Here is an 18,554-nt window from a genome sequence, read left to right on the forward strand (position 1 = left end):
TATTAGCAGCAGCAGAAGTCGCTTGTTTGGAGCAGTAGACCCATCAGCTGACGCCGGTGACTGGAGGTAAACTTTATACCTCCGATCACAGCTGCGGGCTCACAATGTCATTTGATCAGGGCCGCCGGTATTTGCCGTGATGCCATGCACAGGAAGGTCGGGGTCACATTTGCAACTGCAATGCGAGAAACTAACGTGAGTCGCCTTAATACCTGTCACTGCCGCCGGCTGCATAGAAATACATGCAGCTGCACACTCCGGTCCCGAGTTCCTGGTGACGTCCGTGTTCAGTGTCCGTCCCTGAACAGTAGGTGTTCTGAGCAGACGCTGCACTTTACGGCTCGGGTTCGCCCATCTCTAATAGGGACCAATGCCTGTGTCCTCCGTGTATAAGGGTATGGGCACACGCTGTGGAATGGAGTGTGGATTTTTCCGCACTGATTTTGGTAAATCTGCAAGAAAACTGCATTGCGGATTTACCACAGTTTTTGTGTGGATTCCTATAGAGGAGCAGATGTAAACCACTGCAGAATCCACACAAAGAATTGACATGCTGCAGAATGTAAACTGCTGCGGTTCCGCGCTGTATTTTCCGCAGCATGGGCACTGCGGATTTGGTTTTCCATAGGTTTACATGGTACTGTACATTCGTGGAAAAGTGCTGCAGATCCTCAGCGTCAAATCCGCTGCAAAATCTGCAGTGTGTGCACATAGCTTAAAGCATTGCACACTGATACTGCAGAAAAGAAGGTAGAAGAGAGCTCCTTCATGTTCCCATCCCGTCTCCGGCAGTCACAGTGTGCAATGCTTTATTACCAGGCTTCTCCTTTCAACGGTAATGAGCGAAATACGGCGGAGAAATAAACAGTACAGTGAGGGGCGGAACAGGAACACCCGCGGGTGTGTGGTACCAGCGCCGCACTGCTGCCGCCTACAGGCAATACAACGTGCGTGCAGGCTACCCTACAGGAAGCGCCTTCCCTCCAGCAGCTTAGCGCGAGTCACGTGACGGTAGACTGCACGTGACTCCTGAGAACCCAGCCTAGTCCCAGCGCTTCCGGCTACTTGATGACGCGCGAGGAGCGACGCTGATGTATCAGCTGCGGTCTGTGAGTAGTGAGCGGATGATGAGTCCGATGTGCTGCGGTTTATAGACTGGGCGAGCCGTCTGCATGGGGCCTGATCCAGGGCGGCCTCTCTGTCACAGTCCACCTGGAGGAATGTGCACGTTACATGCATACAGTCCGCAGTAGATGTGGTGACCTTCAGCACTTTATAGTCTAAAAGTGACCACAGTCTGACCCATTATTGTCTTATGTTACCAGACACGTCAAGGAGCGTCAGTGTTCAGTGAGAAGGGCCAGTAGACATGATGAAGTTTGCCGACAACAGCTGCAGCAAGACGGTCAGTTATATAGGAGAAGCTGAGGAGATCCATGATGGAGGAAAGGAGACCCCTGAAGATATGAGCTCCTCACTGGATCATCTCGCTTTAATGCCTTTTGATTTGGATATTGATGACTCTGGACTCTCCGCTCAGGACCATGGCGCTTGTTGTTCGGTAAGTGCTGTGGGAGATATAGCATTGCTGTGCAAACTTAGAAGACAGTCTTAGGCTAGGTTCACACATATGCCGTGCGGACCATAAGACTCACCCCAAATTAGACCCTTTTTTAAAATAAAATGGTCGTGCGTCTTATAGTCCCATTTTACGGTAGCTAACCAGGGGGGCCGGAGTCAGTGGAGCGGGCTCACAGGAGGCCGGCGGGGGTGGGGCAATGCTGCGGGGCCCTGGCTGGGAGGAGGGGAGAGTCCCGGGGCTGTGGGCATCTCCTAATAGTGGAGTCCTCCTTCCCATTGATTTCCCTGCGGTGGGCTTTGGAAAAATGGCCACAGGAGGTGGCGTACTCGCAGATTGAGATCTCTGCCCTGGGCCTACATCCTCGCCCCACTTCTACCGTTGCCGGCCTCCTGAAGCAGCGACCCTGCCCCCTGTGGCCCCACTCCATCGGACCCACACTCTCTACCCATTGAGCTACCCCCTTTTTATAATTCGAAAAATACGGTATGTGCTCTCCCCGCTGAGCACGGCTTCAGGGTTTCCACCGCAGCTTTTTCTCTTCTGCTCTGCCGATATATTGATTGATGGCTGACTCGATGTAATGCAATGGACACCTGGCTGCCAATCGACATGACTTTCGGCAGTGATTCCCTTTCGACGGAACAGAAGAAACTACTGTCAACGTGATATCACTGGCAGGAGTGGTGTATGACCGTTCTGAGCCATGAGAGATCGTCATAGGCAGGTAGTTGGCAACTGCCTGCTAAATGCTTAGCCCCATAATTATTATTTTTTTCTTAAGTCTCAAATAACCCCTTTTGAAATGCTTCAGATTTATCGCAGTAGTTCATACTGATTGATAAAAACTGATCTTTCCTTATTTCTGAGAGAAGGATTTTCAGAAGTAGGAGGCAGATGAATAGACAGCATGACTGCAGGGTTTTGTGTGTAGTCTTGTACCATAGAGCTGCACAAATCTGTAGTGGTGCTGTATTATTAATTGGGAATTTTACGTACAAATACTTGGTAATATCATTTTTTTTATTATTCTCTTCAGAAAAATGTGATGAGAAAACAGAGGCACTGGGAAAAAATTGTTGCTGCCAAAAAAAGTAAAAGAAGGCAAGAAAAAGAGAGAAGGAAAGCTAAGCAGTCTGGGGACGTCAGTGGAGGTAATGTGAATAAGTTTCTTTTCTCTTGTCGTTTTTGGAAATCGTAGGTCACAGCATCAGGTTGTTAGAATTCTTTTCCATTTAGATCTTTAGCATTGCTCGTATTGGCGCTTGGGCATGAATTTACATTTTCTGGTATGGAAAAAAAAATATTGGCACTGCTTTAGCAATGCTCGATTGTTGTTTACCTGCATATGTAATTGTATGAAATGAATCGAGTTGTGTACGATGTCTTTTATTGTGTGGTGTAGTCTACACATTATCTAGTGCAGTGAGAGGAAAACATGGCTGCCAGATGTGTGATGTTTTCAGGGTGATGTGCAGAGATAGTTTTCTGCCACAAATGGCGTTTTGCATTTAGCCCAAAAATATCTAATGTGGTCTCATATGAGCAGAGCACCACCTTCATCATGCCATGTAGGGGGGACACAGCTGGCAACCTGAAAACATCATCCCCACCATGAAACATGCTTGCAGCATCATGCTGTGGTGATGCTTTTCTTCAACAGTGACAGGGAAGATGGTCAGAGTTGATGTGAAGATGCATGGAGTCAAATACCGGCAATCATGGAAGAAAACTTGTTAGTGGTAGCAAAAGACTGGAGACTGGGGAGTAGGTTGACTTTTCTGCAGGACAATGACCCTAAACATAATGTCTGAGCTACAATGGAATAGTTTAGATCAAAGTATATTCATGTCTGTGAATGGCTCAGTCCAGTCCTAAATCCCATTGAGAATCTGTGGCAAGACTTGCAGCTCCGCTCCAATCTCACTGAGCTAGACCTAGTTCTCAAAGAAGAATGGGCAAAATGTCACCTCGAGATGTGCAAAGCTGGTAGAGACATATTCCAAAAGACTAATAGCAGTAATTGCAGCGAAAGGTGGTCCTTTAGTATTGACTCGGGGGCTGAATACAAATGCATGTCACAATTTTCAGATTTATATTAAATATTTAGAAAACCCTGTATCATTTCCTTTACACGTATGTGCTACTTTATGTTAGTATATCACAGAAAATCTAAATAAAACACATTTCAGTTTGAGTGTGAAGTGAAAAAATGCGGAAAAGGTATGAATGCTTTTTCAAGGCACTGTACATAATGCATTAAGTGGAATGCACTTCTTTATGAATTAGGCTCGTCTCACTCCAAAAGTTCCTCAATTAAGAGTGATGTATACTACACCAGTCTTAATGAATTGGGAACTTAATTTCTAAATATCTAGTTTTACTGCATAATTTCAAAAGGAGTCAAGTTTTATACAACGAAAGACTCCTTCAAGGGTGCTTTCACCCTGCACTCAGGCACCCATTCAGTGACCCTGTTGGGACTTGCGTCCAAGCCCCCCGCAAAATGGGATTCAAGCATATGCGCCGACAGAGATAACGTGTGCTGTGCATCATTTTCAGGCATGTATGCCTACTGGAGATGGACACCCAGACATACAGGTGTTTCTCACAAAATTAGAATATCAAAAAGTTAATTTATTTCAATTTTTCAATACAAAAAGTGAATCTCATATATTATATAGAGTCATTACAAACAGTCATCTATTTCAAGTGTTTATTTCAGTTAATGTTGATGATTATGGCTTACAGCCAATGCAAACCCAAAAGTCATTATCTCAGTAAATTAGAATACTTTATAACACCAGCTTGAAAAATGATTTTAACATCTGAAATGTTGGCCTACTGAAATGTATGTTCAGTAAATGCACTTAATACTTGGTCGGGGCTCCTTTTGCATCAATTACTGCATCAATGTGGCATGGAGGCGATCAGCCTGTGGCACTGCTGAGGTGTTGTGGAAGCCCAGGTTGCTTAGATAACAGCTTTCAGCTCGTCTGCATTGTTGGGTCTGGTGTCTCTCATCTTCCTCTTGACAATACCCCATAGATTCTCTATGGGGTTAAGGTCAGGCGAGTTTGCCAGTCAATCAAGCACAGTAATACTGTTGTTTTTAAACCAGGTATTGGTACTTTTGGCAGTGTGGACAGGTGCCAAGTCCTGCTGGAGAATGAAATTTCCATCTCCAAAAAGCTTGTCAGTAGAGGGAAGCATGAAGTGCTCTAAAATTTCCTGGTAGATGGCTGCGCTGACGATGGTCTTGATAAAACACAGTGGACCTACACCAGCAGATGACACGGCTCCCCAAACCCTCACTGATTGTGGAATCCTCACACTAGACCTCAGGCAGCTTGGATTGTTTGTCTCTCCAATCTTCCTCCAGACTGGGACCTTGATTTCCAAATGAAATGCAAAAATTACTTACATAGGAAAACAACACCTTGGACCACTGAGCAACAGTCCAGTTCTTTTTCTCCTTGGCTCAAGTAAGAGGCTTCTGGCGTTGACTATTGGTCACGAGTGGATTGACACAAGGAATGTGACACTTGTAGCCCATGTCCTTGATACCTCTGTGTGGTGGCTCTTGAAGCAATGACTCCAGCAGCACTCCAATCCTTGTGAATCTCCCCAAAATTTTTGAATGGCCTTTTCTTTCAATCTTTTCAAGGCTGCAAATATCCCGGTTGCTTGTGCACCTTTTTCTACCACAATTTTTCCTTCCACTTAAATTTCCATTAATATGCTTGGATACAGCACTCTGTGAACAGCCAGCTTCTTTACCAATGACATTTTGTGGCTTCTCCTTGTGGAGTATGTCAATGACTGCCTTCTGGACATCTGCAAAGTCTGCAGTCTCTATGACTCTATATAATGAGTTTCACTTTTTGTATTGAGGAACCGTAATTTACTTTTTGATGATATTCTAATTTTGTGAGAAGCGCCAGTAGTAGACTGTGTCTGGGTGTCTACCTCCAGTAAGCATGCACACCATCACTCTGTCTGCACCATTATAGTCTAAGGGTATGTTTCCACGTTCAGGAAACGCTGCGTGATTGACGCAGCATCAAACATGCAGCGTCCAGATGTTACAGCATAGTGGAGGGGATTTTATGAAATAACGTCTCCACTATGCGTGGTAGCACGCACCCGGCGGCCCTGCGATTCCGGACATGCTGCGCGTCTTTTAAGATCGCAGCATGTCCGTTACCTTGCGGTGACGCTGCGCCGCCGCAAGGTAAAACACTGGGCCCTGTGTGGGGTGCGATGATGCCGGATGTGTGCAATGAACACATCCGGCATCATCGCGTCACAAAAGGGGGCGGAGCGGGTTTGCCGCTCCATCCAAACCGCCGGCCGTCCTGAACGTGGACACGTACCCTAAGGCCCAGTCTGCGCATATGCCCAAATTCCATTTTGGGGCTTGGAGATAAGCCCCGACGGGGCCACTGAACGGGTGCCTGAACGCGGTGTGGAAGCACCCTAAGGATAAATGCCATTGTGTCCTTACTAATAAACTGAACAGAAGCAAAGTATTAAAGGTTGAGATACACTCCCCTCAAATGTAAAAAAAAAAAAAAAAAAAAAAAAAAGGGGTATCACCTTAAATTTTTCTAATAGCGTCTATATTAATATGTCAATGAATGGCCACCATTCACTGAGTCCTGTTAACTTGCTATAAAGGGGATGCAGCAATGTGAGCACATTACTAATATTATTTATCCACCTTTATTCCAGGGACTGACAAACAACACAGCAAAAAGTTTTTAAAAGCTTTGACCAAAAAACGTCTCTTAGAAGCAAAGGATTCTGGTCCTAAACTTTGCATTGACTTGAGTATGACCGATCACATGAGCAAGAAGGTAATACAATTTTGTACTTTCCGTTTGGAATATATTGTTTTTGGTATATTAGCAGATCAGACATAATTCTAAGCTCCAGAAAATGCATTGTGCTGTCATGAAGTGTTAACATTTTTGGGGACTACAATTCAGGGAATTCTTAATTTTGGAAATTTCGGATTATAAAATCTTCCTATTCTCTGTTCTGGGCTTAGTTTGTGCCGGGATGAGTTCAGGAGACTGTTGAGTTACGGGCACATCTAGTATGACCACGCTTGGTGTCCACGGCTTTACAGACCCTCTCTGTTGGAGAATGCTCGTCCACCTTATTGTTGACTTGCCAACAGCACTTTCATGTTTTTAGACAATGACCGATTGCTGCTTAGTGGGATTTTTGATGAGATGTAAGATTTGAATATTTGTTTGTTGTGTTCTAGGAGATAAGTCGTCTTGCTGCTCAAATTGGAAGACTGTATGGGTCCAACAAGAAAGCTGCAAAACCATTTTGGCTGTACCTGACAGGTCTTGTAGAAAACAGTCTATTATATGATGAATGTGTGAGAATGAATGACGGATTTGTCCATTATCTTGTAAGTTTCTTTCTTTGACTTCTCACTGTCTTAGATCAGCACTTTTTTAAGTTATCAGTTATCCATTAGATCTGTGACCCCCTCCGATCTAGAGAACAAGACTGTACAGAACCCTGATCGAATGGAACCGATGTCTCCTCTCGATTCCTTGTTTATGGGGCTGCCGGATATAGCCAAGCACTGTTCTCGGGATCAGTGAGGGTCTCTGCGTTTGTTTCCATGAATCTTGAACTTCCATGACGTTATCGCCTACTCCATGAATAGATGATAACTTATAAATATGGGGAAACCCTTTATACTGAAGCAATCATCCGAAAATTATGAATCAGGGTTTTGTGATGGTTATGAAAAAAAGGTTTTTTTAACCTCTATTACGATCCTTATTTTATAACAAAAGTAATAATCTTGCAATTTTCACATTGGCCGCTCTTCCATTCAGGGAGAGTTTAAAGCAGGCCTATTATTTGCAGAGGCCAGGGTTACAATGACTGCTATAACACCTTAAAATATGGACTTACCTGCTCCCCCTCCCTTCACAATGACCTTTACACATGCTCATTGGATTACTGAAGAAAAGGTGGGGGGCTGACCATTGGGGTATGTCCATGTGCATTTCCTGATATAATAGGAAGTTGACTCCCCCCACTGGGTTGTGTGAAAATTGCAAGATTTCTAATTTTTATATACTCTCCATCATTGGAATTGCAACACCAATAAGAAAGTCATGAAATTATGGAAAATCCCAGATGGATAGACCTTAGTGATATGCAAATGATTAAACAATGGAAGTAAACTTCAAAATCTTCAAAACATCTTGCTTTATTCAGCATTAAGTATGAGTGCCATGTACATTAATTGTCTCTTAGAAGTGTAAGAGGACTAGAACTCTAGTGCCACCTGCTGGAAGTAGCGATCCTAACAGTCAATACCGACCCTCTAACGAGCCTAGTCACATCACTTAGGATGAAAGCCAAAATCTCAATTTACAGATACACAATTTACAGATACTGTATTGGGGGTACTGTCCCAGTCAGTGCAAAGTGTGAGATCTAGTTTGGCTTGGTGAGGGGCGTCTGACCAGGATCTGAGGAGTAACGTTTCTCCTTTCAGAGAGTAACATGTCAAGCCTGACATGCAAAGGTGAGGAGACATTTAAGCCTGCTACCATGCACATTGTTGTGTTGGAAATGGCTCCTAAGACATTGGAGAAATGGCCATACAAGTGGTTCCATGATTAAATCCATGTAACATCAAGCTGTTAATGTACCTTTGATAAAGACCAGAGAGTTGTTACTAGTGTACATTTTGCCACCCCAGACAATAACCGTGGGATTAGGAGCAGCGTGATATTCTATCATGGAAGGCCTGTTCTTGGTGTTACCCACATGGTCTCCAGACCAATCTTCGGATTTCACTGCATCCAAGACAAAAGTGGGACTTGTCAATGAAGGTGATGAACCTCCATTGTAATCTTGTGCTACACCATGATAGCCTTTGCCTCACTTCTCTAGTGGTGTGAAGTCAATGCAACACCTATAACTGGATGTCTGGTTCATAGTCCAATGTCATGTCAACGCCTTCTGATGGTTTGTCTAGATTTCATTTGACACCTTAAGCTTGGTATGTAATGACTAATTTCACTTGCAAGACAGAATGGATCAGTCATGGAACCAGTGGTACTGCCATTGCTTCAGTGTGTTTCAGGAGCCCTTTTTCAACATGACAATGCCAGGCTGCGTGTTACTGTGAGCAGCCTGTGTAGCCTAAATGTGCTAACATGGCCTGCAGCATCTCCGGACTGGTCTCCCATCAAGCACATCTGAGATGTCATTCGTTAGCAATTGCAAAGGGAGCTGCCAGCAGCAGATCTTGACAATTTGCCTAAATGCATTCGGTGTGGAATAACGTTCCTCAGACAACTATTAATAATATTGATAGTATGCCAAGGCATGCAGGGATTTCTGTACATGGCGCACATACTGAACATGTTTAGAACATTTGGTTTCCATTTTTTCATAATTTGCATATCATTTACATGTCTATGCATCCTGTGATTTTCCTTATTCCACAATGTTTCCTTCTTGTTGTAATTTCAATGCTTATGGATTGCTGAGCAGGCTTTCAGTCACTGTGCCAGGGCATGTTTATAGCACTGTATACTGAGCAGTGACTGTAGCAGTGCTGGCATGCCTGTTTGACTGACAGCCGCATCAGGGCGTGGTTACAACACTTTATACTGATCGGTGACGGTGGCTGTGTCCCTTATATGACGGAAAGCAGGCGGCTCCCAGGAAGGATAAAGTTCATTTTCTCCCAGATGTCGCACTTTTAGTATTGTGGCCGGGAACTTGCTTAACGCTGTTAACCTAAAGAATACCTTAATATCTGCAGGTTAAAAGCGTTATCTGACCTGGCAGGGTCTCTTTAAAAAGTAACTAAACTTTTGAATATTTTTTTTTTTCTTTTTCAATCTTCATCGCCCTAATAATTACAGGCAGATGGGTTGGTTTTCCAGGTCCTGAAACCCCCACCGATGGCTAAAATCTCTCCACCCACACCTTCCCTAATAGAAGTTCAACTTAGCAAACAGGAGCACGCGCACACCCTGGAGTACGGACTCAATAGAAAGCAGTGCACTCTTGTTTCCTGAGTTTTAGGCTATGTGCACACGTAGGTTCGGGTCCCTGCGGGTTCTGCCGCAGCGGATTTGATAAATCTGCAGGGCAAAACCGCTGCAGATTTATCACGTTTTGTCTTGCGGTTTCCGCTGCGGGCTTTGGTTTTACTATTGATGCTGCATATGCTGCATCAATAGTAATGTTAAAAATAAAAATGGTTATACTCACCCCCCTCTGACGTCCCGATCTCCTCGGCGCTGCACGCGGCGGTCCGTTTCCAAAGATGCTGTGCGAGAAGGACCTTCGTGACGTCACGGTCATGTGACCGCGGCGTCATCACGGTCATGTGACCGCGACGTTACCGCAGGTCCTGCTCGCACAGCAAACCTGAGACCGGACGGCCGCGTGCAGCGCTGAGAGGTGAGTATAGCATTATTTTTTATTTTAATTCTTTTTTTTTTTAACCACAAATATGGTTACCAGGACCTGGAGGAGAGTCTCCTCTCCTCCACCCCGGGTAGCAACCGCACATTATCCGCTTACTTCCCGCATCGTGGGCACAGCCCCATGCGGGAAGTTAGCGGATCAATGCATTTCTATGTGTGCAGAATCGCTGCGATTCTGCACAAAGAAGTGACATGCTGCGGGTTGTAAACCGCTGCGTTTCTGCGTGTTTTTTCCCGCAGCATGTGCACAGCGGTTTGCGGTTTCCATAGGGTTTACATGTAAATGTAAACGCTATGGAAACTGCTGCGGACCCGCAGCATCAAAATCGCCGCGGATCCGCGGTAAAACCCGCAAAGTGTGAACATGGCCTTATGCTTCTCGGGGTGCAGTTTTCAGTGATTGCTCAGGGTCTTGTGACCCAGATCCCCAGTGATCTACCTGTAAGGCAATAAAATGTGAAAAACGTTTCAAATGTATAGTTACTGTTGTGACAATAGGCAGTTACTTGTGTGTCTTTGTCTTCTTTATTCCTCTACACTTATTTTACTATATGCTTACAACGCTGCCCCAGCCTTGGTACGTCACCTGGTAAAGGCAATCATTTGAAGACTGAGCAGTACTACGTCTAAGCATCTGGTTTTCTAAGTACAGTGGCTTGTGAATGTATTCTCCTTCCCCATTCCCCCTTAGCTTTTTTTGTGTTTTGCTACCTCACAACCTGGAATTCCACTGTTTTATTTTATTTTTTTGTGGGTTTGCATCACTTCATATTAAGCACTGGACATTGGTCTATCAATTTTATTGTGAAGCAAACAACAAATGGGACAAAATAGCAAACTTCACTGTGCATAGCTATGCACCCCCCTAAAGTCAGTACTTTGTAGAGCCTCCTTTTGTGGCAATTACAGCTGCAAGTTGCTCTGGATAAGACTCTTGAGCTCTCCACATCTTACCACTGGGATTTTTTCACATTCATCAAGGCAAAACTGTTCCAGCTTCAAGTTAGATGGTTTCCTCACTTGAACAGCAATCTTCAAGTCTGATCACAGATTCTCAGTTGGCTTAAGGTCTGGGCTTTGACTAGGTCACTCTGAAAAATGTACACGTTTCCCCTTAAACCAACAGTGTGTTGCTTTAGCAGTGTGCTTTGGGTCATTGTCCTGTTGGAAGGTGAACCTCTATTCCAGTCTCACATGACTGAAACAGGTTTTTCTCAAGAATATCCTTGTATTTCGCAGCATTCATCTTCCCCTTGACTCAGACAATTTTCCCTGTTTCTACCATTGAAAAACATCCCCACAGCATAATGCTGCCACCAAATTTCACTGTGGGTATGGTGCTCTTCTGGTGATGAGCTGTGTTGGTTTGATACCAGACATAGTGTTTACCTTGGTGGCCAAAAACTTACATTTTGGTCTCATGTGACCACAGTACCTTCCTCCATAAATTGGGGGAGTCTCCCACGTCTTTTGCCAAACTTAAAATGAGCTTTACAATTTGTGTAAGTAAAGGCTTTTTTCTCCCCACATTTCCATAAAGGCCACCTCTATGGAGTGTATGGCTTATTGTGGTCCTATGGACAGATACTGCAGTCTCTGCTTGGGATCTCTGCAGCTCCTTCAGAGTTATCTTTGGTCTCTGTGCTGCCTCTCTGATTAATGCCCTCCTTGCCTGGGCTGTGAGTTTTGGTGGGTGCCCTCTCTTGGCTGGTTTGTTGTGGCATCATGTTCTTTCCATTTGTTGAAAAAGGAATTGATGGTGCTCCGGGGGATCATCAGAGATTGGGATGTTTATTAATAACCCAGCCCTGAGTTGTCTGGAGATCTCCTTGGTCTTCATGGTGTTTGGTTAATGGTTTGCCTAATGGTGTTGCAGCCTCTGTGGCCTTTCAGAAAAGGTGACAGTCCATGTGACACTTACATTGCACACAGGTGGGCTTCCTGTCACTAAACATGTGACTTATGAAGATAATTACTTGCACCAGAAATTTTTAGGGGCTTCATAGCAAAATGGGTGAATACATATGCCATTTTTTAGTTATTTGATCCAATGCATTTTTAGGCCTATATTTTTCTCACTTCGCCAACTCATACTATTTAGTGCTGATGCATCACACACAAATCGGATTACAAAAATATTTATACACCGGTTGTAATGTAACAAAATATGTAAAAGGCCAAGGGGGTGAATACTTTCTCTAGTGACTGTATATCACCATGGAGTTCTGAGATTTAGATAGTCTGCCGCTTTATTCTTTTCTATGGCCAATAACTTCCATTCGTTACATACACTAACAGTTTTCGCTGGTTTTAATTGTTTTTCAGAGACTTTGTGAAGCTATTATTATAGAACAGTAAAAACTGGATTTTCTATATTTTTAGGTTGAATCCACAGAAGACCACTTTCTTGATCTGTTCCCATTGGAGATGATAGTTTATCTCACTCCAGACTCTGACCTTGGTAAGTCTGACCAAACCCCTAATTATAACAAATGGATTTATGCCAGAAAACTATTTATTGCATGCTTTTAAGACATAAAGGCTTGATTCATTAGGACCGGCATTGTACACTCCAGTGTTATGTATGAATGGGTGTTGTGGAGTAAGAGGCGCCTAATTCATTAGGAAGTGCATCCTACAAGTGCCGTGTGCCACTAAAGTTTCATAAATCTTCATGAAGTATATGCTTGTGCGTAGCCTTGCCTCCGTCTTACCCATGCTCTGCTCATTTTGGCAAAACTGGTTGGGACGTGCTTAAAAATACCAAAAGCAAAAACATTTTTGCACAACTTCTCTTTGGAAAAACATTTTACAACTTCTTTAGGTGTATTATGCCAGAATTCTAGCTTAAAGGGACCTGTCATTTCAAAAACATTATTAACCAGCAAATATAAGTTTAGTCTGTAAGCTAATGGCGCCGTCTGGGAGGAAATTAACTTTATTCTTCCCGGTGGTGTTGGGTTTTCAGTCCTTACCGAAGCAGCTACAGTTACCACTCAGTATGTAGTGAGTGGCAGCTGTAAAGACGCCCTGGCAATGACTGACAGCCGACTCAGCAATGCATCAGTACAGAACCGGCTGTCGGTCAGTACCTGGGCGTGGTTAGAGTCGCCGCTCACTGTGTACTCAGTGGTGACTAAGGCTACGTTCACATTTGCGTTGCGTCGGGCGCAGCCGCGGCGACGCATGCGTCATGCGCCCCTATATTTAACATGGGGGGCGCATGGACATGCGTTGCGTTTTGTGACGCATGCGTTTTTTTGGCGCAAGCGTCAGGGCGCAGAGGACGCAGCATGTTGCATTTTTTTAGCGCTAAAAAAAATGAACGCATGCGTCACAAAACGCTGTGTTTTGCGTGCGTTGCATCGCCGACGCAACGCCCAACAACGCAAATGTGAACGTAGCCTTAAGCCGCACCTCTATGACTGAAAGCTAAAGGCTGCTGGGAAGAATAAAGTTCCTGAAAATATGCTAAATAATCCTCATCCTGTTTTTCTTCCTAGTCCTGAAAGACATTGATCCCACAAAAGTGTATGTTCTTGGGGGACTCGTTGATGAAAGCGTTCAGAAGGTTTGTATTTTGCAGTTTGTGGTGTGATTGGTGACAAATCCAGTATTCAGTGATGGCAGACCTACAGGGTAACATGGATACAATGACTGACTCTGCAGTATGTACGTACTGTGTGTATATCTACTAATGGATAACATAATGGACTGTGTCTTTTTTATGTTGAGATGAAAAAAAAAAAAAAAAAGTATTCTGTAAAGTGGCTGTACGTATTAAACTGGGAGACTCACTGACTACTATGTCACCACTCTTGTGTACCGCTGACTGTGTGTGGGGGGGAGGGGTGGCCATGTGACTGCTTCAGCCTCCACATTATGTTTGAGGCAGAAGAAACCATCTCCTTGCAGTCTTCCTGTTTAAAATGAATGTAATGGCTGTCACTGATCAGTGGTGATAGACTTCATCAGTCTTGTAATTTCCACCGCATGTAGATGTTTTTCCGTTATAATATGTAGCTGACAACTTTTTAAGTCTTTAATAAACAAAAAGCTTCCTAGACATGTCCATACTGGAAGCACATTCTTCTAAGATATTAGTCTCCAGGAAGTGATGGAATACAGCCCCCTCCCCTAAAGACCAGGAAATGGCGGTGGAGGGGACTTACCATGTAGAGTGGATATGACATTAAATCACGTACCTTCCAGTGATCATTCTCTCCCAGGCTATTCAGCTAAGGCTTCTTTCACACTTCCGTCTTCCAAATCTGCACAGGATCTGTCGAGACGTTGAAATGATGGATCCTGTGCAGATTGTGGAAAACGTGTGCACTGGGCCCGTCTTTCGCCTATGTGCACCTGTTGTGTGTGCGAAAACGCATACACAACACAAACAAGATTAAAAAAAATTTGCAGTATTCTCACCTACCGGCGTCCCGCGCAGCGATGCTCCCGGCAGCTAGCGTTCCTAGTAATACATTGCGAAATCTCGCGGTCTCGTGAGACTGCGACTTCTCGCAATGTATTACTACCGTAGGAACGCTAGCTGCTGGGAGCATCGGTACGCGGCGCGGGTTGTCGGTAGGTGAGAATATTGCGACTTTTTTTTTTTTTTTTTAACATATCTTGTTACTATTGATGCTGCATAAGCAGCATCAATAGTAACAAGAGAGAGAGCGAGAGAGACTTTCCCTGACAGGAAATTCTTCCACGCCTGCTCAGTTTTGAAAAGACGGGACCCGTCGCTGGATCCCTGCTTTTCACAGTCAGCGACTCTGAACGATTTTCTGACGTGCAGAAAAAAAACGTTCCTCTGAACGTTTTCTCTGCCCGACGGACCGTTTTTTTCCTATGCAGGATCCAGTGCACAACAGATGAAACGGATGGCCATCCATCACAATCCGTCGCTAATACAAGCCTATGAGAAAATGCAGGATCCTGCATTCTCAAAAATCGATGGATTGTGACGGAAGCTGAAAGACGGAAGTGTAAAATTGAACTGCAGGGTGCAGCCAGCCCATAAAGCAAGATGTTAGCAACACAGCCTATTAGTCACGCCCCTACTTTTCGATTAGGCGAGCTGGCCAGCACACTTCTCAATGCATCCCAGTGCGAACACCCCTCATGCTTTATGGGCTGGCTGCACCCTGCAGTGCATTTGTTCCAAGATCTGGGCAGGTAAGTGTTGCTGCCTTTTTTTCTGCTGTTGAAAATTTTAATTTTTGTAGACCTTGAGTCTCTAGTGGCTTTGCTATTTAGTTAAGCTGACCATTGAGATGCCTGAACTTGGTGTCTAGTGTGAGAAGTGGAATATTTTAACCTCTTTTATGTCGATAACGAACAACTAGGACAAATGTTTTAAAAGTAATATGTCAGCGGGTTGTTGCTCTGAAATCCGAGAGCTGCTTGATGTAGTGGCAGAGATCCTGATTCCTGCAATGTGTCACTTTCTGGACTGCTTGGGGTAGTTTTGCTAGAATCCCTGTTTTCTCTGCTGTAGATGTCGCAGTGGTCAGAATGCAGAGCTGTATGTAACCCCGCACGCACCACTGATTAGCAGCCTTCTGTGTACGCTGTATATTGTCAGCAAGCTGCCAATCAGTGGCGGAGGCGGGATTACACAGATTAGCTGGACTGCCTGGCACAAGACACCTAGTCCAGCAGTGATAATTAGAGATGAGCACAGGTACTCGTAACTCGAGGGTGCTTAAGTGACATGTTGGAGGCCCCGCGGCAGCATGTTTCTTGGCTGTCTGGCAATCCCTGCATGTTTTGTGGCTGTCTGTCAAACGTGCGACCGCGGGGACGCCACCATGTCACTTGAGTACCCTCGGCAAACTCTAGTAACAAAATCAGACACCACCTAAAAAGTCATTGTGCAAACTGGTATAGGCACAGGGGTCAGTCATACATGTAGTGACTGGTCTTTCTGTCCAAAGTCACCACATTGATAAAAGAGTAAACAGGCACTTATGATTTTGGCTAAAGTATTGCATTGATTATTATCTTAAGTGCAAATTCCCATGAAAAAATATAAATAACTTTTTTTTTTTTTTTTTTAAAGAAAGTAACCTATCAAAAAGCTAAAGACCATGGTCTGCACACTGCCCGTCTTCCAATACAGGAATACATGGTTAAGAAGGACAACGTGAAAAACTATCATTCTGAGATACTAGCTATCAATCAAGGTGAGGTAAAGGTTCTGTACACGCAGATCGTCCTGGATGCGGGGCACTGACACTAATCCCAAGGCCACTTTTTCCAGGCACTAAACTGCTTGAAATGTTATAAAATTTGTGGACAAATATTCTGAACCTTTTGGGGGCTTTACACCAGCCTCTGCTTACTTTTCAGTAGTGGGTGGGGCCAGGCAGATCTAATAAACTCCTCATAATTTGTGTACATTTGGTGTACAGCAGCTTAACACGCTAAATAAATGAACAAGGTGCATGTTTCTTAAAGGGAATCTGGCAGCAAGTTTTTGCTGTGTAATCTGAGGACAGAATGAGTTAGGGGTTAAACGGCAGTGTTTAATGATGCCTCCCTTATCAAGCTGTGTGCTGTTGTTTGTCTATAGTGCTGTGATAGTCTATTGACAGTGAGCTGCCTATGTACATACAGAGCCTGGTGTGGGCGGGGGCAGCTTTCTCAGCTCTGCCGCAGCCTACAGCAAGGAACTCTGATTAGTGTGGCTGCATCCGGTAGACTAAGTGATACATTATCGGATTCAGCTTCTATTTGCCTAAATTGTGCTGCTCTCAGATGGGGTAGCAAAAACTTGCTGACAGATTCCCTTTAATAAACTTGGCGCATCTTACTCCAGTGGATATGTCATCAAGACTATCATATAAGACCACAGTCTTAAGGAATCATGGGGCCATAGTTTTTATGGTGGTGTTTTTAGTCCTGTTTAACAAAAAAACATCCTGCTTCTACTGCTTATCATACCTTTCTCAGATGTCTGTATTTTTTTTTTCTCTTACCAGAACAGGGCAAGGCTGATACACTTGTATGCCTAGTGTATGACACCCATGTGTATGGGGACTTTAAGGATTAAATATGTACACCATGAACTCAGAGATGCAGATATAAAAATATATCAATGTTATTAAAGCCAGCAGGTCTATAATTTCGGGTAGTGAGACACAAACCCCCAGGATCTGACAATCGTAAATTTACTATAACACCGCTTCCTCTCGAGCCTCTGCTAATCTGAAGTACCAGAGAAACCTTGTGGTGACCTATGAAGGCTAAGTATAGCGGCCTTCATTTGGGCTAAGGCCACCAGCTGCCTCTGGTACAGAAGCACTTGTGTCACTTGACAGTTGATAAAAAGCCACATTTTGACACCACATATGCAAGTGTCAAGCATCATACATTGAATTGTATGGGGGCAGTCGTGTGACAGTCAAGCCGTAGTTTACTTTGTGTGAAGGCTGCCTTAAAGGGTTTTTCTTGCGTTGATGAGTCAAATTGCAAACTTCAGTGTAAAAATAAGTATCTTTGCAATGTACCCCTCATTAGAAATCCTCTGTTCTCAATAAGGGGAGTGTTGCCGAGGGCGCTGGTGACCCTGCGGTTTCACAGAGAGCAATTAGGTAAGGAGTGCAGTGCAGTGCGAGCAAGCTCTACGCTCTGGCCTGCCTGGACCCAGCCAGCCTCAATCCTCCCGTGCTCTTCCCACTGTAAAGTTACCTCAACTATCAGAATAAAGGCTTGTTCACAGGACTGGATTTTCGGTCCATGTACTGTCCGTGAAAAAAAAAAAAAAAAAAAAATGAAGCAATGTTATTCAATAGGGCAGAACACATTAGCTATTTTTTTTTTTTTGGTATGCTGTCTGATGTTTATGGATACATTCCGTTTCTGTAAGATGAAATTGTAAACCATGAATAGCCGATGTAGGGGGAAAAAAATGGGATTGTATATTGACATCACACAGATAAGTGAGGGGGAAAAAAAATTCATCCCACTTTTCTGGATTAAACTGACCCTAAACCTACACTTAAAGCACAGTTCAGACTAGCAGCACGACCACGCACGCCACTGCTCCAAACTGTCAGTCTTCAGGAGCATACTGCCCTCAGCAAGGCAGGGGAGCAGTGTGCTCCTGAAGATACGCTGGAAAACCGCCATTAACTTTTTTTTTTTTTTCCAGTTTGTGAATCTTAACTTTCTATAGGATGTTCTTAAGTTCCTCCAGTCACTAAGATACATTGTTCTTTTCCACAGTGTTTGATATCTTACGCACGTACTGTGAAAAAAGGAGCTGGCCAGAAGCGCTAAGAGCTGGAGTGTCGCCCGGAAAAGGCTTTGTTCTTCAAGATGACATTACACTGGAAAATGAATCCTCTTTCAAATTGCCTTAGTATCTTTCTTTCAATGTACAATTTTTTTTTCAAAATAAATAGAACAGGAAATAGAAAAATGAAATCTTTACCTTTGTGTTAATGGAAGACATGTATACTACATTGTGTTCA

At 44.0% G+C, this 18,554-nt stretch overlaps 1 protein-coding gene across 1 annotated transcript; it reads left to right on the plus strand.

Moving 5' to 3' along the window:
• Window positions 1-997: 997 nt before the first annotated feature.
• TRMT10B (tRNA methyltransferase 10B) lies at window positions 998-18,554 on the plus strand. The gene is made up of 9 exons (XM_077250563.1): window positions 998-1,109; window positions 1,326-1,561; window positions 2,619-2,733; window positions 6,314-6,438; window positions 6,855-7,007; window positions 12,454-12,532; window positions 13,575-13,642; window positions 16,139-16,262; window positions 18,307-18,554. The coding sequence occupies exons 2-9, from the start codon at window positions 1,370-1,372 to the stop codon at window positions 18,441-18,443; spliced, it is 993 nt and encodes a 330-aa protein (XP_077106678.1). The 5' UTR covers window positions 998-1,109; window positions 1,326-1,369; the 3' UTR covers window positions 18,444-18,554.

Source organism: Ranitomeya variabilis, chromosome 1 (assembly GCF_051348905.1).
Source record: "Ranitomeya variabilis isolate aRanVar5 chromosome 1, aRanVar5.hap1, whole genome shotgun sequence".
Classification (NCBI taxonomy): Eukaryota; Metazoa; Chordata; class Amphibia; order Anura; family Dendrobatidae; genus Ranitomeya; species Ranitomeya variabilis.

What these genes read in the sequence shown, in the direction of transcription:
- TRMT10B (XM_077250563.1), top strand. Translation starts at nt 1,370, where the DNA reads ATGATGAAGTTTGCCGACAACAGCTGCAGCAAGACGGTCAGTTATATA. An exon ending in CCGATCACATGAGCAAGAAG is followed by an intron (nt 6,439 to 6,854) that starts GTAATACAATTT and finishes GTTGTGTTCTAG; the next exon opens with GAGATAAGTCGTCTTGCTGC. An exon ending in CACTCCAGACTCTGACCTTG is followed by an intron (nt 12,533 to 13,574) that starts GTAAGTCTGACC and finishes TTTTCTTCCTAG; the next exon opens with TCCTGAAAGACATTGATCCC.